Source organism: Seriola lalandi, unplaced genomic scaffold, assembly GCF_002814215.2.
Source record: "Seriola lalandi dorsalis isolate HSWRI2012SDOR001 ecotype SW California unplaced genomic scaffold, Sedor1 jcf7180002054748, whole genome shotgun sequence".
In the NCBI taxonomy this organism is placed as follows: domain Eukaryota; kingdom Metazoa; phylum Chordata; class Actinopteri; order Carangiformes; family Carangidae; genus Seriola; species Seriola lalandi.
This window is the reverse complement of record NW_019525301.1, coordinates 6301899-6328288: the sequence shown is the minus strand read 5'-3', so window position 1 is coordinate 6328288 and position 26390 is coordinate 6301899. Positions and strand designations below refer to the sequence as shown.

At 42.9% G+C, this 26390-nt stretch overlaps 1 protein-coding gene across 2 annotated transcripts; it reads left to right on the top strand.

Annotated features, from left to right (window-relative positions):
* The first annotated feature begins 115 nt into the window (after nucleotides 1–115).
* slc2a10 (solute carrier family 2 member 10) lies at nucleotides 116–14306 on the top strand. 2 transcript variants are annotated; one of them, XM_087178893.1, is made up of 6 exons: nucleotides 116–538; nucleotides 4449–4506; nucleotides 7561–8814; nucleotides 9766–9888; nucleotides 10862–10977; nucleotides 11079–14306. In XM_087178893.1, the coding sequence occupies exons 2-6, from the start codon at nucleotides 4503–4505 to the stop codon at nucleotides 11091–11093; spliced, it is 1512 nt and encodes a 503-aa protein (XP_087035019.1). In that variant the 5' UTR covers nucleotides 116–538; nucleotides 4449–4502; the 3' UTR covers nucleotides 11094–14306. The 2 variants fall into 2 exon arrangements, with proteins under 2 accessions (XP_087035019.1, XP_023280591.1); XM_023424823.2 differs by having other exon boundaries at nucleotides 120–538; nucleotides 10842–10977.
* Nucleotides 14307–26390: the final 12084 nt, after the last annotated feature.

Sequence of the window (26390 nt, the reverse complement as noted above, 5' to 3'; positions counted from 1 at the left end):
CCCCCCCCCCTCTCCATTCTCTCCACTGTAAGCAAGTGCTGCTCATGGTGGATCTGTTGTTTTTTCTTTATACTGTAAAGCCTTGACCTGCTTCTATAAAGTGCCTTGACATAACTTACGTTATGATTTGGTGCCATATAATTAAAATTGAAGTGAAGTGAGCTGGTCCTACAGCCCCACTCGAGGCTTACCTGTGGCCTCACCAGGACGCTTGGAGTACTTTCTGAGATCTTGGACAGATGTCGACCTCTGGCGTCAAAACTTCGCCAAGAAGTTTTCCCCTGTTAACTTGACGCGCCTGCCACGTAGCTCTAACTTCCTGAAGAACCAGCGACTTCCCAGCAGCATCTTCAGTTGTTTAACACGCTCTCTGCTCATGGTTAGTCCAGTTTTCCTCCCGGAGGTCTCGGAAGCGACAAGACCTAGGTTCACCGCGGACTGAGGAGCCCTCAGACCTCAGACTGCTGCATCTGTGTGTCCCGTCACAGCGGCCTCCGCCTCCCGGTTCCTGTCCGGACAGATGGTCTATGGTTGCACGGTGAGTAACGGGTCTGTACAAGTCCACAACAGAAGCTGGTGTTTAACCAGATCTGGTCTCTGCTCAGACAAAGATACTCAAACCAAAGGACTGGTGCGGTGGACCCGGTGGAGGAGTGTGACTGAGGTATTTCTGTTCTAATACTTTATTTGTCTGCTGCTCAGTTCAGAGGGAAACACTTTGTACCACATTGATGGGATTACAGTTATAGAAACAGTTGATATAGAGCTGATCAGTTATGATGCTGCAGATTAAACAACACAACTGTATACTGTGGTTAAATTCAAACTTCACCTGACAACTGCTGCTTAAATGTTGATGCATTAATACAAATAAAGTGTCAGTGTTATAACACTTTAACTTGAGTAAAGGATTTCAATATTTCCTCCACCACTGGAAAAAACAGCTTTGACTCTTAGTTGCCTCTCAGTAGGAGGTCTGTACTAATATTTCTCTTTGCTGCATTGATATAAGCACTTTATTAATTTTAGGTCATTAATTATTAATTAGATTTAAATAATGAATAAAATTATGAATTAATTAATATTATAAACGTATACTGTAATAGAAAGAGACTAATAGAGTAAAATCAAACGAGCACTGATGAAATCACTTGAGTAAATGACAGAAAATTGATGAACTGTTCAAGAAGCATACTGATGTTAATGATCCTGTGATCCTGAGCCTCTTGATCACTGTTGGGAACGTTAGGATCACAGACTGCACCTTAAACAAGTGAGGACATGAATAATAACAACATCAATAATAATAACAACAACAAACTTTATTTTGATAGTACTTTAACAAATGAAGTTACAAAGTTTTATACATTCTTAATTGTGTGTACTTGGTGGAGCCAGAGACCACGCAATAGGCACACATGAGGCTCTGTGTCAGACCTTACACTGTAAATGTCATGTAAATTAAATGATTGTCACACAAGAGTTAAGTCCTGTTTCCAGTAGGTGGCCCTGTGACTATTAATATTACTATGCAGATGTCTACAATGTGAGACTGTCATCAAACGTGAAATTTGGGGAAAATTGGACAATATATAATATTGTGCACATTTATGCTTCGTGTCCTGGTTGACTCCGCCTACCTTAAATGGCTGACTGGCTGCACCTGTGAGGAGGAGCATATAAGCCAGGCTCCTTCCCCCCTCTGGCTGTCTCCCTGGACAGCAGAAATCCAGCCATCCTTTCTTTTTGTATATTTTGTCTTTCACCATACAACATCACACACACATGGCTTTCTCTGCATTCAAAACGTCCATCACACACTGACAGTTGACCTCAGATGCCATAAACTGTGGTTGTTATTATCATGAATTAAAAGAGATGTTAACACAAGTTTACCTCCCATAATTGATATGACTTCAATCTGCTGGTCATAACAAAAGCATAATCGAGGTGGGTATTTTGAGACCAAGTTTGAGGAGGATCAGGTCAGCCTGCTAGGAGGAGTAAATTAAATAGTAAAACATGATGTTTCCTGTTATCATTAGGTGGTGCTTTGAATATTACTAACAATGGGTTGTGTTCAGGTCAGTACTTTGATCAAACATGTAAAGTTTGTGGAAGTTTGGTCAGTGTGTGCTGGAGTTATAAAAATGTCATGTAAATCAAATCATAATTGTCACACAAGAGTTAATTCTTGTTTCCAGTAGGTGGTGCTGTGACTATTAATATTACTATGCAGATGTCTACAGTGTGAGACTGTCATCAAACGAGAAAGAAAGGGAAAAAGGAAGATTGGACAATATACAATAGAGTTAAAGCCACTGAAGATATTAGATTTTTGCTTGCATGGCCACATGGAACAAGCACACGTGTCTGTAAAATCCCAGCCAGGTCAGGGGACATGACACATCAAAATGTAATGTGCTACGGATTCCACACCGTTCAGCGGAAACTCACAAGGTCAGGAAAGCATCATCTAGGTGTAAAGCATACTCTGACCAGAAGATTGGACAAAGTATGTCAGAGTTATAACCACTCCCACACCCTTTTTCAGAATAAAAAATATGAGCATAGAGATGTGTTCAGGGTGGATCTGTTGTCAAACCTATAAGGTTTGGGGACAGATTGGAACACGTGTCTTGGAATGAGAGCAAGCTGAATTTTCATGGCGAATGATCAAAATTTTGTTGTGCAACCACGGGCATGTCTTTTGACCAAAACTCAAAAGATCTTCACTGTAGTATTGCACCAGTCAGAAGGTGAGGATAAACCAACAATGATCTTGGAATTGGACAATATGTCATGAACATAAAGCCACTTCCTGGTTCGTATTTAAGTCGCTGCCAGAGCCACGCCCTTTAAGGAAAGGTCACAACCATGGGCACGACCCATGAAATACGTAAATTTACACCAGGCCTGACGTGTGTGCAAAGTTTCATGAGTTTTTGAGCATGGGAAAGGCCTCAAAAAGCCAATTAATTAGTCCAAAAAATAATAATAAACACTACAGTTTCAATAGTGTCCTCGCACCCTTTGGTGCTCGGGCCCTTATAATACATAAAGTACACAAAAAGCTAAAACAGTCAAATTATTAAAGAATCAACAGCTGATAAGACAGGTTTCACTAAAGGTCTGCTGACACACTTGTTGAGCTTTTGACCATAACACCAGGTCTTTCATCAACAGATGAAGGTTGATAATAAGTTTTTAAAAAACAGGTTTAGACGAAAGGTAGGCTCAGTGGAAATCCACACATTTACACAAGAAGTTCAGCTGACTCATTGTCAGGAGCTATACTCAGCAGGGGGGGTTCCCTAACCCTGATGATGGCATCATGTAGTCTGACAGAAAGACTACAGATAGACTACATATTAATAACAGAGATGTAGGATCTATTATTTCTGGAGCTTGACTCATGGGATCTAAAAGTAAGGATGTCCTACTAATGTCTTTTTTTCTGTCTCTCATGAGTTTCAAGACTGTGTTGAAGTACAGTACTGCACAACTGAAGTCATTCTGACAGAGAGGACCAGGACAACTGGTCCATCAGAGCTCTGAGGGCTATCAGTCACATTTTAAAATCAGCTGTAGAAACAAACAGAAGCCAGGGACACGTGGTCTGGTAAACTTCTGTTGTACTGAATGTTGAACTATGAAGCTATCAACAAACAAACAAACTAAAGACATCAGTGAGTCACTGTTACACTCACATGTTCCTTCATTTTGAAGAATGTGTTTTTTTGTTTGCCTCTCCAGTTTTTTGAAGTTAGAATTAGAAGGTGAGGTGCTCTGTACCTGGCCGTGGGAGTGATTATCTGTCACTATCTGTTTATTGTGTCCACCCTGAAGAAGGTCTCAGACTCTGTGGGCCTCAGGGGAGCTCAGAAGTCAGGGTGGTGTGTGACACATCAAGGTTCATGCTGGTCTCATTAATGGCAGTGTCTACGTTCTGCCTCAGTTGGCATTGTTGGTTCTGCTTGAGTGCATTAGAATTATTCTAGCTAGAGAAGCAGTTGAAACAGATTCCTGAGCACGCTCAGTGACCTCTGTCTTACAGGAAGTACTCTGCAGAGACTAGGTGATCTCTGTTGTCAGTCCTAATAAACCACAGTGTGTGTTCATGGTGATGAAGGAACATGTCAGTGGAAGAGTGACTTACCGATGTGGAGACAGTCACTGTTGATTGGTGACAGTAACACTGATATATGATACAACACAACACTAAACAAACTACCTGATTTTTACACAGCTTTGTGTTATGTTGAGTCCATCTCAAGTGGACTCCTTGATGAAATCATGCAATCAGCAGGACAGTTGCCATGGCGATGGGGCTGCAACGGGCTCTTTGGGCTCCTCTGTCCTTTGACTGAGGAGGACACTGGACTCCCTGTGGGTGTGGGATAAGGAAGATGGTGTGTTATTATTTCTTGTTTGCTTGTGTGTTACAGACGATGTCCAGTCCTGCAGTCTGACTGGGATTTGTTCATAACGCGACAGAAGCAATGGGTAAGAAAATAAACTTTACTCTACAACATGTTTATTTCTACTCTGATGTAAAGGAAGTTACAGATGTCCCCTGTAGGTTGATCTGTTAAAGTCAGTGCAGAGACCTAGATATTCTGATGATAACTGACATGCCTTCTACTACATATAGACATTAAAATAAAATTGAACTTTTTGTTTGAACTGTATATGAGTGTGAAGACAATTCAGTGAACCTCAATAGCTCTTATTTGTATGTTGGTTTCCTTCATTTACATTTGTGTCAATAGTTTCTGCTCATCAGAGACTCACAGGTTAATGTAATGAACAGCTGCAGAGCATTTCACATATCGAATCTTCATTATTGATGAGGAGACTAACTAAAACATGACAGGGACTGCACACAAACCATTCTGAGACTGGATGTATTACTATTTACTTACAGGATGTATTTCCTAAACATGGACTGAAAAGTGCTGAGACACAGTAAATTTACAGACAGTGACATTATCTCATGTATTTGAAAAGGACCATGCAGAATATTAAGGCATGTTAAACACTTTGTAAGGTTAATTTACGCCTTTATCTTAGTAAAGAATTGATTACACTTATGTTGTATGAATTAAAGCTCCTTGTTTTAGAGACAGTGCATGTAGTGCTGGATTCATCTCTCATTCTAACCTCACCAAGACATAAACCTGAGTTATATTATTCAATCAATCACTTTATTTGTCCCCAGTGGGACAATTGAGAATGAAGCAGTGGGACATATGCATAAAAACATAAAAACACAGGGCAAATAAATACAACACCAAGACCAAAAGATATGGGACAGTAAATTAATAAAAACAAAACAGAAATTAAGAAGTTAATTGTAGATCGGAAGTTTCCCCCTAGAGTTTAGAAGGGAGATGTCAGAGGGTATAAAAGAGTGTTTGGATCTGGGAGTCAGAGGAGGGAACCAGAGGGCAGAAACTGAAACTGCTGATGCAGAGGGTGGATTCATCATTCTTAAGATGACTTTGTGTTGTGGAGATCCTGCAGATTAACATGCTGAACTAGTTACCACCTTATTTTGTATATTTAGTGCCACGGGTGCTCAGCTCCGAGGCATCTATTAATCTTCTGTTTCGGGTTTATTATTCTTCCGCCAAATTTCGGCGCGTAATTCGTCCCGCAGCTTTGAGAAAACCCTGGTAATATATACATCAAAACGTGCGTCTTGATCCCGCAAGGGGTGCTATGACTTTTGGTGTTAAAATTCCAATTTTTCCCAAAGTTATTCCCAAAAAACTGGGAATAAATAATGCATTAGAAATGCATTGGAATTTTCTTTAGAAACCCACCTTTTTTTCGACAAAATTGCACCTTTTTGCTGAGTCACCCAGCTCTCTCATACCTGCACGTAGAAATGTGATTCAAACTATAAAACGGAGGAAAACTTCTGCTCTCTCAAAAAGATAGGAACTGTTTTTACATAACATGTAAACTTTTCAAACTGTGAGCACTCAAAGGAGGAGTGCAAATCACTTTTTCTTCAAAGTTAGAGTGAAAGCGTCAGTTGGCTAGAGTGCGTGAAGCAGTAAAAAATAACCTTTATTTTTATTTTTAACTCGAGCTCACGGCCAAACCGTAAAAAGGAGACAAATAATTCTTTCTCAAAATGTAGACATAGTTGTTGGGATTCATAAAATATAACTTTGACAGGCAGGGTCTGCACAAAATTTAAACGGGGGTGCCGAGTACAGCAGCAATACCTGTCTCACTCTCATTGACACCTAATGTAATCGTCTTTTTTTTTCAAAAGAATCTCTCTCTGTCTTCGCACTGAGCTTACGCACTCATTTTAAGGAATATCTGAATAAAATAGAGACTGTAGAAACTTCTGGCTTCAGTGTCTGGCACGGTCTTTTCGGTGTATGAAAAGAAGTAACGGTTTTCTCATAATTTGCAGTTGTTTTGAAGCCATGTAGAAGCCAAATTCTGGGCAGATTTTCACATTGCCATGGCAACGGCAGCTCCTGACCTGTGTGTGTGCGTGCGTGCGTGCGCCTAGCAACCAGATAACCAACTCTCCAAGCTCTGCTAGCTTCACATTAGCCGCATGTTAGGTCTTAAATTACATTTATTTAGGTCTTAAATATGTAAGTCCATTTACTGCTTTCTTCGTAGCTTTTTTGTTTTGTTTTGTTAAAAGAGTGAATGAAGTTGTGACGGTCTCCGCTGAGACAGAGGAGAGGAGAAGCTACTAGCCCTCTCTCGCTGTCACTTCTAGTCGCGTTGCTCTCCTCCCCAGTAATGTTAAATTTAGCACAGAAAAAAACATAATAGTGGTAATTTAAATAGCGGTTCATGGGATTTATTAACCCTCAGGGGTCCCTCTGTCCTTTTTTTGGACATTTTCTTCACTTTTCTTTTTTGATTTGCTGATCATTTTGGCTGTGTTACAGCTGAAGGTATGGATTTCTGCAAGAAAGTGTCTTTTTTGACATATTTTTAAAATCTAATGTCAGTTACTGTTACAGGTCTATTATACACTGGTAACACATTTTGTCCCCTCTGGGGTTCCTCGCGTCCAAAAAAGGACACACAAAGAAAATGCTATAAAATTATCATATCAATATTTTTTTCTGCTTTTTTTTTGCATAAATCTCTTAAACCACTTCAGTTCTGCTCAAACCTGCCAAATGTTTATTAGTTTTCAGGATTTTAACCCTTTAAATGCCAGTTTGAAGACATGTTGCCTCTTGTTTTATTAAAAAAAACAACACAGAATATGAGATATTTCCCACATAATACATGATGGAGGGATGTGACATTGTTTTATATCAGAGTCTTTTATATCAAGACATTTCTCAAAACCAGAATATGATCAGGGTGACTTTTGAACACTGGAAATAAATCATGTACTCATCCCGGCAGTAGCCCCCGTGGCACTCAAAATTTTCCTGGAATTTTCTAGTTTAATTTGATCTTGAGAGATTGAAACCAGCAGATGAAAGAGAACGCGAGAACAGATAAAACATCAGGGTTCTGTCAAAATGAAATTTTGAAAGCTGCTGGCTTGTGTCCCCCCAGGTTGTTCCATTCTGCTGTTGGCCAGCTTGGTGTCCACCCTGGGAGGTCTGGTCTTTGGTTATGAGCTTGGCATCATCTCTGGTGCCTTGTTGCAGCTGAAGGTGGAGTTCAGGCTCTCATGTGTCCAGCAGGAGGCTCTGGTTAGTTCTTTGTTGATTGGAGCTCTACTGGCCTCCACTGTGGGAGGCTGCCTGATTGACCGACATGGCCGCAGGATCGCCATCCTCCTCAGCAACATCCTGATCCTGACCGGCAGCCTGGTCCTGCTCATCAGTTCCTACCCTGCACTGGTGGTGGGCAGAGTCACAGTGGGCTTCGCCATGTGTATATCTTCTATGTCCTGCTGCATCTTTGTGTCTGAGATGGTTTCCCCGGATCACAGGGGCTTTCTGGTGACACTGTATGAAGCTGGGATCACTGTTGGCATCCTGGCAGCTTATGCCATCAACTATTTCCTGTCTGAAACCAGGGGAGGGTGGAGATGGATGTTTGGATTTGCTGTGGTTCCGACTTTGGTTCAGCTGGTCTCTATCTGGTTTCTTCCATCCAGCACTAAGGACTCTGTAAGCCATGCCTGCTGTCAGGCTGAGAGATACCTTATGAGTCACACTGAAACCCCAGAGGAAGAGGACTCCACCTGGGAAACCAAGAAGGTTCAGTATAACAGCTGCTCGCTGTTCCAGTGTAAAGACAACATGAGGACTCGGACTGTCATCGGACTGGGACTGGTGCTGTTTCAACAGTTCACAGGTCAGCCGAATGTCCTTTTCTACGCCTCCACCATCTTCCACTCAGTGGGTTTTCAGAGTGACGCCTCAGCGGTGCTGGCCTCTGTGGGCCTTGGGCTGGTCAAAGTGATTGCCACTCTAACCTCCATGGTGTTTTCAGACAGGCTGGGCAGGAGGCCTCTGCTCATCAGTGGATGCACTGTTATGGCTGTGTGTCTGATGACCATTGGAATGCTCAGTGGACAGTCAGTGATGAACACTCAGAGGCCGTGTGATTCTGAGTTCAGTGTTAACATGACAGACCTGCCTCATTTACCTGCTGGTCACAGGCCAGTTGTTGACACGCCTCTTGATGAGAGCTTCAGGCTTCTTAATACCAACACACAAGATGAAAATGTTGTATTTGATAAATCTGGACCAAAACCACTGGAACCTGCTCCAGAGTCTTCGAGCATCATTGTGAACTGGATCATTCTGCTGTGTATGATGGCTGTGGTCAGTGCGTACTCCATCGGATTTGGACCAAGTTCGTATATTCACTCCAAATGAATCTGAAGAAATTCATCTGCTTTTCTTTATTGATTTTCATATTCATTACAGCTAAAACTGAACTGTCAGCATAAGGCATTAAGCATTTTGTAGCTGCTAAGCTGCTAGAAGGGCTGGGTATCACTTCTGATTTCCCGATTCAATTCTGATTTACAAGATCCCGATTGGATTTGATTACAAAATATTAATTTTGTTTGGATGTGAATGAGAACTAATGCTGTAAATTGTTCCTCCAACCTGGTGCATTATTAACTAGAATTATCTCCTCATGTTTGTATGCCTCTGCCACTAAAGACTAAATTTAGGTCACATCCTTTTTTTGTGACCTAAATTTAGTGTTTACATTAAGAATGGACCCAAAGCAGTTTCAGGAATGTACGTTTCAATTTAACGTGATCAACAGTTGAGAAAGTAATAGGTAGGTCATGAATGTGTGTTGCTAACGTACCCCAGTGCACCAGTTACAGTGTGAACCACCAGGTATACACAGCTTTTTCTTCCTCACATCTTGCATGTAGCTTTGCTTTTTTACAGCTCTTCACTTTCTTCATAACTTTTAAATCTGAAATACAGCCAAATCTATCCTTAAACCTGAGTTTTCAGTGGAGCTGCGTTGGCCATGTTTTAGTCTCTCATGTGACCAGATCTCATGCGAGAAGGCTGGTCATGAATCACTAACGGGATCATGATTTCATATGTCCACAGGAGACTAAAATACACATTCAAAGTTTGATCTCTGGATTTTATAAATCGATATTGGATTATTCAAATGAAGATTGATTTGAATTGGAGAATCTATTTTTTCAGCCCAGCCCTAACGATGCCTAGTGTAGTATTAGTCTTCAAAACAACATCCACATACAGTACAGCCTCACCTAACTTAACACCATTTTGTTATTAGAGCTTGGAAACTCTTTTTGTCTTTCAGTGACCTGGATTCTTCTGAGTGAAATATTTCCAGCTGCTGTCAGAGGAAGAGCCTTCGCTTTCACCAGCTGCTTCAACTGGGCTGCCAACCTGTTGATCACATGCACTTTCCTCAATGTTATTGGTGAGTTCCAACACACCTTTCTCCTGGAGTACAGGTGCAGGTCTAACCAATAACATGAATGGTGGTTCAGTTCCCTTTACACTTCCCAGTAAACCAGGCAGCAATACCAATATCAACCACAATCAGACCCATCACATGGATTAATTATAGTGATTAATTATACTTGTGCTTTTCATTGACTGATGACGCAAAATGTAAGTAGTAAGTCCCCTGTCTGATCACCAACTCCCAGGCCTGTGTATCTGATCAAAAGAATCAGTTCAACAACAACATTAAAAATCTGGATAGTCTGTGTGATCAGAGCTGTCGACTGTACTGGGAGCACTGTTAGACCTTCTGTTGGCTCATCAAACACAGGTGTAACTGATTCCATTTAGGATTCCTGTCAGGTGTTAGAGCTCCAGAAACCTGGCACTGAGCATGTTGACTCACTGGTATGAGTTAAACTGAATGTTACACTGAAAAGAGCACCTGAGCTCTTCCTTGTATGACAAGTCAAAAACTATCTATGATCACTCACCACACTGATACATCCAAACAGGAGAGAGAAACATGTCAGTCAGGTGCAGTCTGTTCACACAGAAGTGGACACACCTGTGTAGATGGAGACTGACTGTGTATATAAGAAAAATACATTGTTACCTGAAAGTAACTTTAAGAGTTAAAAAAACAATAAAAAATGTGTAAGTTCTACTGAAGAAGGTAAAATTAGTTAATGGACTGTCTGTCGTAAAACTGATGAAGATAAATGAACAAACAGACTGAACATGCAGCACAGACACAGATTAAACAGAATGTATAGTTTGAATAGTGATTTAAACATTTAGATTCTCTTGAGGCCATAATATCACCTCCCTACATGACTTTGCTGAATCTTCATGCCTGTCAAGCTCATGTGAGTTACAGGTGAAAGTCAAGGTGATCAGGAGGTGAAATGTGATTCTGATGAACAGATAGGATCGGTTTGTCAAAGGTGTTTTTCCTGTACGGGGTGACCGCTGTGGCAGCTGGGATCTTCTTCTACTTCCTGCTGCCAGAGACCAAAGGGAAGACTCTGGAGCAGATAGACCAGGAGCTGCGTTTGAACAGGTGAGCTCTACACTACACCTGTCTGATGAAGACAGAGAGCTGTACTCCACTCTCATCATGGGTGGTGCCATACTGAGACAGTGCTGTGTCTTGTTCTGCAGGTTTCACCATGGTGAGCAGTGCTGTGGCTGCATTAGCCGCAGACAGACCTCCCCACAGTACCAGCAAGTGCACTGTCAGGTGAGCCCCTCAGGGTGAACAGAGACATCACTACACATACTGAGGACTCTGCAGGAACAAAGAGGTCCATCCCACTCTGACAGCTGATGACTGAAACACTGAAACTTGTGTGTGTATCTTTATGAAACTTGTTGATAAAGTGTGTTTTCTTCATGTGTTTTGATCAGATCAAAGTGACACTGTTTTTAGGATTTAAACATTTTTTACAACATGATCTTATTTTCATACTTGGACCAATGTGTCTGATATTTCTGTTTATTTGGCAGCATTGGTCCACATAGCTTCATACTGTAGGTCCAGGGTTTGTCCTGATCAATCTGCAGTCTAAACAACCAATCCTCCAACCTGAACAACCGTACAAGTTGTTTTTCAACCCTCTGATTCGACCCACATGAATGTCTCCTGAAAAAGCACCCCCACATTGACAAGTATACTTGCCTTCATCACCAAGTTTGGTCAAGTTTTAGGAAAAGATGGTGATTTGGGTTAAAATAAGTACTTCCTCAACATTAGATGATCTTTGTTGTCATGGTTACAATAAAAACAACGTTGTTACTTTTGTTGGACAGTCATGGATAAGAGAAACGACATAAACAGCTACTTTCACTTGGGAATCAAACACCCATCTCTTGTGTCATATTCATCCATCCACCACAACCTACTCCTGACATGGACTTTGTCTCTCTTTATACTACATCTCCTGTCATGATTACTATGACCACTAGATGTCGCCTAGCAATAAAACGTACCTATGGGTAATAATAACCTGCTGCACAGACGACCTATGGGCTCGCTTTGCACAGGAGGACAGATTATGTACCATGTGACCACCTCATGCTGTGGTTTCTTGCCACTCTGATCTGTCAACTATCAGAGATGAAAATCTTAGAAACATAACTTCAGATGTGAAAAATGTGGATTAGATTTTACAGGTAAAACTGTACCTGTGTATCTTTACTGGGTTTTTCTTCAGGTATTTGCAGTCCTTTAGGTTGTGTTATCTTGATTCAGTTGATCTCTGATCTCTACTACAGAGGAACATACCAGGACAAGATTGAGTCTAAACAAAACATTTATTAACTGTTAACACAAGATAAATAAAACCAGTAATAATCAACTAAAAATGCATAGTAGAGCAAAGGAACAATGTTCACCAGCAGCTGATAAAAGTGTAGTAATGAGCTGGACAAAGGTGGGTGGTGTGATGAGGCTGTTGACTGTATGACTGACAGAGTAACTGACCAGACGAAGGTTTTGATTGTAGCTCCAGAAAAGATAAAAAAAAGCACAGGGCTCTTTCCCTCAGGTCTCCACTGCAGCCATGTGTAACTTGATATTTGATCAGTCCATGTCAGATTTGTTTTCCACATAACATTCATCAGTAAACTGAAACCTGTAGTTTCAAAGGTAGAGATACTCATACATGTTTTTATTTCTTCACAAAACACTCCTCTGCCCTGAATCACCTGTTAGTAATCCAGATTGCTGCAGCTGTACTTCTAATAGGTCAAATAGATGGTCTCATTCCACGTCCATATTCACTTCCCTTCATGGGCTTCCTGTTACGTTCACTCAGCCCTGAAGCTAAACCCACTGTCCCACTCACCTCTTTAAAGACATTTGAGGCTTCAGCTCCACACTGATGAGAGCGCTACCTGCTGATTCTGTGGACTCATCTAAAAAGCAGCTACAGATGAATCTATTAAAAATCCCCTTTAGGTGATCTGTGCACACTAGGTGTGTTCCTTATGTGTTTTACTGGATTTTGGATTTCATTATATTTTATTGTATTGTATTCCTCTGTGTGTGTTCTCTATGTTTTTTGCACTTTGACTGATTATTATTATTATTTACCTGTTCAAGTAAACAACCTTTGAAGCACTTTGTGGCTCATGTCTGTGTAAAATGGTGTGTATAAATAAAGTTTACTTACTGAGAGGTCTAAAGTTTAAGAATAAAATAGAGATATTACTGTCCACATCAACCCAGTCTTGTATGTATTAGGTCATCATGTAGAGATCATGTGAAGAAACAATCCTAATCATATGAAGGGAGATTATACAGTAGGTCTTTAAACATAAATAAAAAGACGACTGTTGTTTATAGGATCCCGATTAGAACCTGTTCATAGATGGTATGGTCTGATTTTTCGATTTTGGCCTCATACTTTAGATTTCACTACCTGATCATTCTGCAGGACATAAACTCTTTCATAAAAACATGTTGAGTGATATTAACTGGTCACATGGAGCTTCACGTTATGTCAACAATGTGACAGAGTGTTATCGGAAGAGAGGAAGGGTGTGTGTGTGTTTGTGTGTGTGTGTGTGTGTATGTGAAACTTTATTCATGCGCTTATTTACAATATATCCTTCGTCTGACTTTAATAATTATAAATAATTTCGTGTTTCTATTATCTTGTGATCATATTGTCTACTTTTCACCTTGTTGAGTATTGTCACACCGCGGTGAGGTCAAGTTGGGTTTTTGTCCTGTCTCCATGTTTTGTCTTGTCATTTCCTGTTTTATTTTGAAAAAGTAACTCTCCTCTCGTTTCAGGTCACTTGCCCTTCCTCACGTGTCACCGGTCTGATTGTCTTCCCTGATTCCCGATTGTGTCCACCTGTTCCCCATTACCCTCATGTGTTCAAATAGTCAGCGTCTCCCTTTGTCTTGTGCCAGTGTGTTCGTCTTCGTGCATGTGCATTCACCCCAGCCTTTTTCACAGTTTGGACCAAAGTCATTGTCACAGATTTTGTCGGTTTCCTCGAAGAGAGAGATTTTTTGTTGTAAGTTTTACATCTTAGTTTAGTCTCCATAGTTAATGCTTGCATAGCCTTTTGTTTCCTCCGTGTGGAGTGATTATTATTTACTTTTTTATATAATAGTGCCTCCAGTTTTCAGGAGAGTTTTTGTTGATTCTATTTCATCTTTTTGTTACTTATTTTTCCTCTGTAGCGAGAGTGATTTTCTGTTAACGTTTTATGTAGTCTTTTCCTCCCTTATTGGAGCGATTATTATTTTGGTAATTTGTTAAACCACGCTTCTTCTTTAAGAAGCGCGTCAGAGGTAATATTTCATAGCCTGCGTTTATTTCTCTGTCTTAGAGTTTAGAACCTGAATTTCCCAATAAAGACTCTGATACCCTGCATCTGCGTCCTGCGTCTAACCCTGGTCATGACAAGTATCACTTTTGGATGTCGCTATAATGGAATTTACTGGCGGTATTAGCGTTTCTTCTCATATCATATTAGGAACTTTATTCATGGTTCTGACAGTGTTGCTTATAATTAACAACTCCACCTGTTTCACATTACAGTATTTTTTGATTGATTAAGCACGATTTGGAAAACAGCCTGGTTTTGCAAAAACACTACACACAATTAGCACAACCACACAAACAATTAGCAGAATACCTCAGATCCTTTGCAAAATGAAACACTCTTGTAAAAAACTATACACTAATTTATAAAAAACATTTTGTTACCATATAAAACACACGTTTCATATGACTTAATTCTGTTTGAACCACTTACACACTGCTGTGCTTAACCTAAAACACTTTTAGCAATTATACTTCTCAGTGATTAGGGTACCTTAAGTGAAGAACACAGAGAAAGTGCAAATATACAATACATTCACCAACAACACTACACAAGACCAATGCTGCAGACTGATGAACCTATGATTTATTTCTCTCCATATACCCAAATAAATTAACATGGAGAATCACAACAAAATATGTCCCAGTTTTCATGCTACTACAGTAGTGTGCATAACACTGTAGCTCAGCAAATATCAGACAAACATAAAACACTGTATCCAGTACAGGTTACAATTACAGTAAAAAAAAAAAAAATCTGACAGTACAATACAGTACAGAAAATACTAGACATTATCTCTTCACCTAGCTGGATCTGGCCAGAGAATTTCATCAACATCACAGGTGATATCCTCATCGGCAAGACAACGTGGGAATTAACATCTTGAATGTCGAATCCATCCTTGCACAGCTGCGGCGTCGATTTGGTCACAGGCCTCCTCCATGGCCTGAATGAGGGGTACCTTAGCCCAGGGCCAGAGATCGTCAACCCTCCACCACCATGCAAAGAAAAACTCTTTGATTGGGTTTAGAAATGGAGAGTATGGTTGTCAAGTTATGTGTGATGTTTACTTGTGCTGTCCCCTAACTTGAAAAGGTCCAACTGTTTGCCCAGAGTTTCACTGTGACTTCACTCAGTTCATCCAATGATCAGACACAAACTTTCTTTATCCTTTTATTTTTTATTCAGGATCTGTTTTGTCACATTGGTTTAGTTTAGATTAGGTGAAAAAACCGGCAGGGTGCATCGCGCAGTTGGCAATGCGTGAAACTGCCAACCTCCCTCTCTTTGCCCACCTGGAAGAGGAGCGTCTAGTGCTTCACAATGACAGCTATGTTGATGACATTCTCACTTCCCACAACAACTTTGACCAGCTGAAGAACATCACAGCCAACGTGGAGAGAATCCTGAAGGCTGGAGGGTTTGAGCTGAAGCCATGGGTCTTTTCTGGGCAAAGTGGGAGGAAGGTGCACACTGGTGAAGAGGAAAAGGCAAAGACCGTGGTCTTACCCAACCAGATGTGTGAAGATAACAACAAGGCGCTTGGCCTGGGCTACATAGTTGAGGAGGACAAGCTCCACATCATGACTGGTATCAACTTCTCAAAGAGGAAGCAAAAGATGCGACTGGGTCAAGACCTTCTAAAAGAGGAAATCAGAGCCCAGACACCAAACCCCTTAACACGAAGAGAACTCCTCAGTCAAGTCTCAGGACTGTATGACCCCGTTGGCCTAGTAACGCCTGCAAAGCAGAAGGGAGCCATTCTGGTCCGGAGAGCGTTCCAAGAGGTAAAAACTGGACACAGTCTAATCAAAGACACATGGGACATTGCACTCTCAGATGGCCTCAGAGGGGATGCAATCAACCTGTTTGAGGAGTACCATGAACTCGGCAAGATAAGGTTCAACAGAGCTCTAACCCCCAAATGCCTCACCACTGAGCCACCCTGGGCAATCACACTCTCTGATGGGAGTGAGCATGCATATGGAGCAGTGATGTACCTGAGATGGACCACAGACCAGGGTTCTATTGTCAGGCTGGTGGAATCCAAGGCCAAACTCACTCCCTTGGACCACAAAGGTGACGCTGTCAAAGCAGAGATGTGTGGAGAAGTGTTTGCCGCACGGCTGAAGAAGTACTTCGAGCTGCACAGCCGATTCCAAGTCGGAAGATGGTATCACTTTGTCGACAGCCAAACAGTGCTTGGAGCAATTCAAAAAGTGAAGAGGGAGAAATCTAATGGCTTAAAACAGCTTGAACTTCAATCCATCACGCTGGTCTCCAAGAAGGCTGACTTCATACAGGAGAGAATAAAGATGGAAGCCACAAGAGAACGGATTGCCTCGAGTACCAGTTCTGTGCCAGCCATCAAACTGAAACCAACAGCCCTTCCCAAGTTTACTGGCAACAAGCGTGACTTTCACAGGTGGAGAAAGGATTGGGAAGCACTCCAGAGGCAGGGTGAACCGACCGGTTCCAAGGAGGTGAAGAAGGCCCAATTGCTGGACAGCATTGATGACAAGATCATGAGAGACCTTCGCCTTACCACTTACAACACTGCTGATGACGTCTTCCGTGTCCTGGAGAACCGCTATGGAAACCAGACATCCATTGCTATTGAAATAGTGGACGAGCTGCAGAGAATGCCACCTGTCAGAAGTAACCAGCCACGGAGAATAGTGGAACTAATTCAAGCTGTGGGAAAGGGACTTCAAGATCTACATGAGCTTGGAGACACTGGTGCTATCAAAAACCCACTGGTGACCAAATCAATTGAGGGAAAACTCCCAGAAACTCTCAAAAAGGAGTGGCTTGTCTATGCAGCTCACAGGGCTGTGACTCCAGCCAACCGGTTCGATAGTCTTTTGACGTTCCTCAGAGAGCAGGGAAGCATATATGAGCAGCTCGAACAACTGAGGGAAGAAGAACCAGGCAGGAGAGAAACAAAGCCTGAGTCAAGACATGCTAGAACAAAGTCCACCAAGGCAGGCGACAACCACACTGGCTGTGTTGTCTGTGGAGATGTGAAACACAGGAAGAAGCTTTACTTCTGCATGCAATTCCGGGCACTGAAGCTAGCAGAGAAGAAGGCTGCAGCTAAGAAGTTGGGAGCTTGCAAAAGATGTCTTGAAGTCCATGATGACAGTTCAGACTGCAAAGAAAACTTTTTGTGCATTAACCACACCTGCAAAGAGGAACATGCTCCTGATCATCACTTCTATCTCTGTCCTAACAAGAAGAGTAGCTCACCACAGAAAAAGAGCAGACCTGGCACAGAGGATGAGAAAAGCAGGAGAAAGTACACAGAGGAACAAGAAGAGTTTGTCAAAAAGCTTTCCCCAGAGCTAGCAAAACAATGTCGCGATGTGTTCTCAAATGCTGCATCCAAGGCTGCTCTCAGCACCACAAAAGAGCAACCAGGTGCAGGTGTGGTTAGTGCACAAAAAGTTTTCTTTGCAGTCTGAACTGTCATCATGGACTTCAGTGGCAAACGGATTGCAGGAGCTGCCAGTGATCATGATGCTTCTGGAGGTCACAGCAAACGCTGGACAAAGGATTGGAACATTAATCGACCTGGCATCCGACACCAATTACATTACTCACAAGGCTGCAGACAGACTGGACCTCAGAAATGAAGACATCACTCTCATTGTCCATGGTGTTGGAGGGATGAAGACCATTGTGGAGACAAAGCGGTACCTCTTGAAGATCAGAGTGAAAACTCCCAAAGGCACTCTAAAATCACACCAATTGATCTGTTATGGGCTGGACAGTATTGCAGACATCCATAGAAGTGTGAACCCCAAACAGCTACAGAAACTCTTTCCCGACATCCCACTTGGAGAGCTGACGAGACCCGAAGAAATCAGTCTGCTCATAAGCCACAGAGAAGGCCAGTTAGCACCTCAAAGGATCAAAGTTGTTGGAGACCTTGTGTTGTGGGACGGACCCCTCGGAATGACGGTTGGAGGAACTCATCCTGAGCTCTTCGAAGACCTCACAGTGTCAGCCCACATGTCCAAGGCACACTTCGCAAGGTCAATGAGAACTGCTGCCACATTGGCATGCCAGGTATCCTTGGGTGGAAGACCCTGCCTCCCTACCAAACAACAAAAGAACCTTAGAGGCTACATTCCTCAGAACGGAAAAACAACTTGCCAAAACACCTGAATGGAAAGTGGCATATGCTGCACAAGTGCATGAGATGGTCAATCGGGGCGCTGCCCTCAAACTGTCCAAGGACGCAATCACCAACTGGGATGGACCAGTTTGGTACCTCAGTCACCTCATTGCCCCTAACCCACACTCTGTCACAACCCCAGTGAGAATCGTCTGGAACAGCAGCCAAAGATGCAGAGGTGTCAGCATGAACGACCTGCTGATGAAAGGCCCCGACGTTCTCAACCAGATTCGAGCTGTTCTTCTTAGGTTCAGAGATGGAGTATATGCTGCTCTAGGTGACATAAAGAAGATGTATAACTCAGTCTGGCTGGAAGACCAAGAAGTACACCTGCACATGTTCCTCTGGCGTGACACTGAGGACGAAGAACTAGGAGAATATGCAATCACAAGAGTGAATATTGGAGACAAACCGGCAGGGTGCATCGCGCAGTTGGCAATGCGTGAAACTGCCAACCTCCCTCTCTTTGCCCACCTGGAAGAGGAGCTTCTAGTGCTTCACAATGACAGCTATGTTGATGACATTCTCACTTCCCACAACAACTTTGACCAGCTGAAGAACATCACAGCCAACGTGGAGAGAATCCTGAAGGCTGGAGGGTTTGAGCTGAAGCCATGGGTCTTTTCTTTTGTGATTTGGTTTTCAGTGCAAACAACACAATGGTGGAAGGTATAGTAATGTAAACTGTGGATGGTGTTGAAACCAGTTCTGGACCAGAGCAGAGTGGTGGAATGACACATTGTCCCAGATGACAATGTATTGCATCTGGTGCATTTGGTTTACTGCTGTGAGGTGTGTTGTAAGGGCCCATATTGGCATGACGGACAACATGGTCAACTAGTATTGCGTGAATTTCATTTGATAAATTTGGTCCTCTTCTTCTTTGAGCATGTTCTCCTCCTAGTTCAAGTCTTCCTCTTCCTCTACCTCTACCTCCACCTCTGCCTCTACCTCTGGCACGGCCACCGCCTCTTCCTCTTCCCCTACCTCCTTCTCCTCCACCATGGATTCCTCCTCTCACCCTCACTCTTCTTCTTCTGACTCCTTCCATTTTGGTTGAAGACAGGTGAACTCGTGTGCTGCATTTTTATAGTGCTTAAACCTGATTGGTGTGTCTACAAATAAGCAATTTTGTGTTTGCGCACCTGATGGCTGTGTTTAACCAATTGGCTTGTAGGTGTGGAATTGCGAGGAAGTGACATCATGATATACTTCTGTGTCTAATGTATACAAGTGTGTTTAGTGTTTTGCAAATCACTGTGTATTGTTTTGCAAAAAGTGTGAGACTGACATCGTGCTTATAGTGGCGCAAATCTGGGCCGATGTTTTGCTCCGTGAGTGTAAGGTTTTTATAATTGTGTAATACTTTTGATTTTAGTGTTTATGCAATCGAAAAAAACTGTAACGCTCTCATAGACGGACAGGTAAACCCAGGGTTAACACAGTCAGTTCATAACCAGCATTATAGTACAGGTTATCAGGACAGTCAATGTTAGGTTTAGTTAAGCCAGATAATGAAAAGTTATCCCGGGTATGCTGAGTACCTATGTACAGACCTCTGGAGAAACCAAGAAAGACTTCTGAAACCACTGACCACTGGTTTGTACCAATGGTGTTGTCCAGACTGTGGGGGCACCATCGCTCTGTCCGGACTGCCATACCAAGAAGAAGAAGAAGAGGAGAAGAAGAAGAAGAAGACGAAGCCACAGTAGACAAAGAAGAAGAAGATGAAGCAGAAGAAGAACAAGAAGAAAAAGATTTTGAGATTTCAACTCAACTTTATTTTACACATGTACAGTTTTCAGCTAAAAGCACTATTTTAAACTTTAATTTTTCAATAATTTAACTTTTTAAGAACCGAGTGAAATGTAAAATATGGTTGTCTTCAACAGTGCATAAAACATCATCATGGCACCAAATATTTTTAAAAGTTTGTATGTCACCGGACATTTTATAAAACTCAAACTCCAGCCTCAGTCTGCAGCGGAGGTTGCAGCGCCACACTGAGGCTGCGTCCTGACCCGACCGCTCCTCAACTTTGTTCCCTCTGGACACGTAAATGGCCAGCTTTGCTGTGCCAGAAACAAAATTGAGGAGTTGCCACTTCTTTTTGTTCTCTTTTCTCTCTTTAGAACCATAAATGAAAACCTTCTCCGAAAACTGTACATTAAAAGAGCTAAAAACTTGAGTTAAAAGAGTGTGGAAATTTAAAAGTCTCTCACACTCGATAAAAAAGTGAAAAATTGTTTCAGGGTGACCACAAAACGGGCAGGCATTTGACACAGCTGGATTCATAACAGAGACCACAACGTTGCAAGCAATAGCACCATGTAAAATCCTCCATTGCAAGTCTGCAGTTTGCTTTTTGATTGGGGGGGTATAGAGGATCTCCCAACATGGAGCTACTCCATCACCAATCCTCCTGCTCCATGCACACTCTATCCTTCTTTCTACTGTAAGTCCTTCCTGCAGATCACGTTCACACAGTTGGTATACAAATTCTTTTTGTTGTTGCTGTGGAGGGATACCTTTGTCACCCTCTCCAGCAGTGGACCAGATGCTTCTCCCAGCTGGGGGGTCAGCTGGAGGTCTGGAAACGGGTCTCCTTGTATGGGCTCTGTCCCTCTGCTGTATTTTTTAAGGAGGATTTTTTCCTTTTCATTTAGTCTCTTTCTCCACAGTTGAAGGGCCCTCTGTATGAGCCTGATTGACCGGACCCCCAGATGTGTGGCTAAGGCCTCTGCTTCCTTTAGATCTGGTCCTGCTGCGTTCACCACGTGCTTTAACTGCAGCGTCCCAGAGCGGAGCAGTGCTGTGGTCAGGCCTGGCATGGCCTCTATGGAGATGTCTAGTCTGGCACCATGAATCACTGGTTGGTTTAAAAGCCAGAACAGAGAGTTAGAGCTCCCACCTGAACAGCTTTTAAAAAGGCCCCATGCTTTAAAAACACTTTCATAAAATGGAGGAACCCCATTAAACTTTATAAATTTAAAATCAATTAAAAACAGAGCAGCATCCAGTCCCAAATTACTTACTTGTCTGAACATGCAGCTGGCCACATCTCTCCACATAAGATCTATCGGACCTGTTAAAAACCTTTGAATGAACTGGACTCTAAAGGTGGTAGTTCTACTGGTCAAGTGGATGAGGCCCTGTCCCCCCTCCTCTCTTGTCAAAGATAAAACCCCCTTTGGTACCCAGTGTTTGTTATCCCAGAAGAAATTAACTAATAAATTCTGGATCTTGTCCAGTAGTCCTGGTGGCGGCTCCAGACACATTAATTTGTGCCATATTGTTGAAGCTATTATGTTGTTTGCCACCAGGACACGACCTCTGAAAGATATTTGAGGGCGTAACCGTTTCCATTTTTTTATTTTGTTTTCAATTTTTGATGTTACGTCCTCCCAGTTTTGTTGGACTATGTTTTTCTCTCCTAGAAAGACCCCTAAATATTTTATACCTGTTGTCTTCCATAAGAGGTTCTGGGGCAGTACTTGGAGACCTCCACCCCACTTACCGACAGCGAGGGCTTCACTTTTATGCCAATTTATTCTTGCAGCTGATAAAATATAAAAAGAATCAATCAGGTTATTTAAAATGTTGACATCCTTTTGATCTTTTATCATTACAATGATATCATCGGCATAAGCAGATAAAACAATTTTCCTATTAAAACCAGGTAAAACCAAACCATCAATACTTGAGCGTATTTTGCAGAGGAGGGGTTCGAGGGCGAGTGTATAGAGCATACCGGACATAGCACAGCCCTGCCGGACGCCTCTACACACCCTGAAGGGAGCACACAGACTGCCGTTCAGCTTCAGTATAGACTCAATGCCTCCGTACAATGCTTGGATCTTGGCAATAAAACTCATGCGGAACCCAAACCTCTCCATAGTTTTCCAGAGGAAGCAGTGTTCAACACGGTCAAATGCCTTTTCCTGGTCTAGCGAAATCAAACCAGTGTTAAGCCCCAAAAGGTTGGAGATGTCCAAAACATCTCGAATTAAGTGGACATTGTCCACCATAGACCTACCGGGTACACAGTAGGTCTGGTCACGGTGGATGACCTCCTCCAGCACCTCCCCCAGCCTGGTAGCCAGCACTTTTGATAAGATTTTATAATCTGTGCAGAGGAGTGACACAGGGCGCCAGTTCTTGATGTCCTGAGGATTACCTTTTTTTTGGTAAGAGGGTCACCACCGCTCTGCAACAGGACACTGGCAAAGAGCCTTCTGCCAAGCTCTCATTAAAAACCTCCATCATGTCAGCTGATAAAACGTCCCAGAAGGCCTTGTAAAATTCGACAGTGAGGCCGTCCAGGCCTGGAGCCCGTCGTCCCTGCATCTTTAGTAGGGCGGCGTGCAGCTCCGGCTCTTGGATCGGCCTGTCGAGGAGGTTGTTTGTTGCCTCTGAGACCTGAGGCAGAGCACCACAGAAATCTTCTAATAGTTCCCTCCTCTCCTCATATTCGCTTGAATAGAGTTTGGAGTAGAACTCTGTGGCATATCTCCTGAGCTGGCCAGGCTCTGTTATCTCCTGCCCCGTGTCACTTAAAAACGAATGTATGTATTTCCTCTGTGCATTCCGCTTTTCCAGGGTGAAGAAGAAGTGGGAGGGGGCATCCATCTCCGCTATGTTCTGGATCCGTGACCTGACTAGCGCGCCTTGTACCTTGGCACCCAGCAGGTCTCTTAAGGCCATTTTTTTGGACTTGAGGATTTCAACATATCCTCGATTTTCTGTGGACAGACTTAATGTTTCCAAGTCCACGATCTCACTCTCCAGCTCTCTAATAGATCTACATGTATCGCGTGTGACATTGAGCGTATACTGTTGGCATAGAAGTTTGATTAATGTCTTGCCATGGTCCCACCACTGCCTAAGACATTTAAAATCATTTTTTCTATGTCTAAAACTAATCCATAAATAAATAAGAGCCTCTCTAAAACCCTTATCAAACGTTAAAACAGAGTTAAAATGCCAATAAGCACTTTTAGGTAAAATATTTTTTATGAAAACATTACATACAACTAAAGAATGATCTGTAAAACCAGTTGGCATAATGTTACAACCTTTGCATACATTAAAATGATTCTTAAAAACATAGAACCGATCTAGTCTAGCCATAGAAATTTCCCCTCACCAAGGTGGACCATGTATACTGATGGCAGTCTGTGTGCATCCGCCTCCACACATCCACAAGACCATGAGAGTGGACCAGCTGCCTCAGTGCATGTTGGGATCCCAGATGAGGCTCTGTGTGGTTTCTGTCTAAGAAACTATTTTCTGTGCAATTAAAATCCCCACCCATAATTAAAAAATCCTCCGGTCCACAGCTGTTCAGTTTTCCACTTATTCTTTCTAAGAAGCTCTTCCTCTCTGCTCCATTATTCGGGGCATAAATATTAATAAAAAACAGTGTTCGTTCTTTAAAATGTGCCTTTACTAAAAGACATCTCCCTGGTTCTAAGTGCTCTACTTCTATTGAGGAAGGAGTGAAGGACCGGGACAGCAGGAGTCCCACCCCCCCACTTGCAGACCTATGGTGGCTCAGAACCACCTGTCCCTCCCATTCTCTCTCCCAGTCAGGTGCATTGCCTACATCGCTGTGTGTCTCTTGTAGAAACAATACATCAATCTTCTTCCTCTTTGCTGCGTCAAAAACCAAAGCCCGTTTTTCTGCCACCCTGGCGCCGTTTACATTCAACGTCCCCACTTTAAAGGAATTCATTGTGGAGAGGTTAAAAAAACAGGCGTAAAAAAGATAAAAAAATAAAATCAAAACAGACAGTTATTAAAAATCAAGCTCTTTTCTTACTTTTATCATTAGTTTTTTCAACCTGTAAACCTCCTGATTTGTTAGTTCGGAGGTGGCTTTGTTTTTAATAACATTTTTTGCTGAATTTAGAAATAGCAGTTTGTCTGGAAAGTGTTTTTCTATGTTTATGCCTTTTATACCTTTTGTTTGCTGCAAAAAACTTTTTAACATTTTTTCAGAATACATTTTAGTTTCCTGACTTACAGTGACGCTGGAAACGCCACTGCAGTCGGACAGGTATGCCTCAGCATCACTGTCGCTGTCTGCAGTGGTGGCTGCCGGGGCCTCCAGCCGCCCGGCCTTACAGCCTCCCGCCGCAGACAGCGAGCTCTTTCTTTTGCTGCGTCTCTGTGCTGGAGTGGGTACACTCTCACACACACTTCCTGATGCACACGCATTGTTAGACAAAACCATATTTTCTGTTATGTTTTCAGATAAACCAGCTTTAAGCTGTTTGTCTGGTACTTTTTCTCTCTCACTCCCTTCACCACCCATCTCGCCTGTCATCTCCACAGTTTCACCTCTCTCTCCTAACGCCTCACCTGTCTCCGTCTCCTCCGACCTTTCTGCTTCACCTGTCTCATTCTTATTTCCCTCTTTGTCTAACATCTCCCCTGCCTCCTCTGTCTCACCCTCCACTTCATTTTTCTCCCCCTCCCTTATCTCACCCCTCACCTCACCTCACCTTTCTTACCCTCCACCTCACCTGTCTCACCCCCCACCTCACCTGTCTCACCCCCCACTTCTCTTGTAACTCCCACCACCTCACCCGTATCACCTGTCTTCTCAGCCTCACACTTCCCCTCCTCACTCACCTCCCTGTGTCCGCTCTGCTCCTCCTGCCTCTCTCTCTCTCCTCCGTCTACCTCCCGCTGTGTTGTGGCTGGAGTCCGGCGCCGGGCCGCAGGCACGGGTCTACCCTGCCTACCTGCCTCCCCCGGCCCCCAGCTCTGCGGGGCGGGCCCCGCCTCGGCCGAGCCGGCCCGTTTCGGGCAGGCCCGGACCTGGTGTCCCTCTTCCCCGCAGCCGAAGCACTTCAGCAGGGAGGAGGTGGCGTACAGTGTATAATCAAACTCGTCCACTCGCACTTTAAAAACATAATTAAACTCTTCCGTTCTATTGTTTAGTATCATCGATACTTGTCTTCTATGTGATACAACATGTTTTAATAATGGTGATTTGCATCCAGACAGTATCTTCTTCATGGGAGAGATAACTTTCCCATGACGAGAGAGTTCATTGATCAGAAAAGCATCGCTGATGAACGGCGGTACATTGGACAGAGTGATCCGGGTTGTGGGCTGCGTTAGCGGCAACACTTGCTCAAACAAGCCGTTCACTACTATACCGGTCTCCACTAGCCGGTTTGCTTGTTCCACCTTCTCCAAAAATAACACGACCGACTTGTTCATGCGGGCGGCGGATTTAATGGAGCTGTGCCCCACCACCTCCCCTGCTGCCAGCGCCACCTCCTCTACACTGCTCAGAGATCCGGCGCCCACCTAAACGCCGTGCTGCCGGGACAGCCGGGCCAGCCCATCGGCTGCCATGACGGCTGCCACCAGCCTCAGGCCGGCGGGAAAACACACAAAGACACGAAGTAAACTAACCCCAAACTAAACCCGTGCAAACACAATCACCTACATAAACCACCACCAAACAAATAACAAGAAGAAAAAGGACAGAAATATGGAAAATAATCCAAAAACTCTCTCTCCCACTCTCTCCCTCACTCACTCTCCTCTCACACGAAGAACAAGAAGAAGAAGATGCAATTATCACCATTCAGGCTAAAACATTGTAGATTATACATTCAGACTTTGTGTTTATTATCACGACTGTGATCAACTCTCTGATCAGCTGATTTTCTTCTCCTGAATCCAGATCTGATGATTCTCAGTGAAAGATTTAAATGATACAGCAAACTCTCTCCATCATTGTGGCAGAGTATCAGCAGTTTGAATAACATCGGCAGACAGTTCAGAAACAATTGATTTTACCTGGTTTACTGAATTGTAGGGGCAAGTAGAAGGATCTGAGTTCTAGACTCAGATATTACAGGAAGGATTTTAACATGATATATAATCACAGTCTGTAAAACAATGGAAACTGATGATTTATTTAGAAA

Coding starts and splice junctions, on each gene's coding strand:
- slc2a10 (XM_023424823.2), top strand. Junction 8,815..9,765: donor CTCCATCGGATTTGGACCAA/GTTCGTATATTC, acceptor TTTGTCTTTCAG/TGACCTGGATTCTTCTGAGT. Junction 9,889..10,841: donor CACTTTCCTCAATGTTATTG/GTGAGTTCCAAC, acceptor TCTGATGAACAG/ATAGGATCGGTTTGTCAAAG.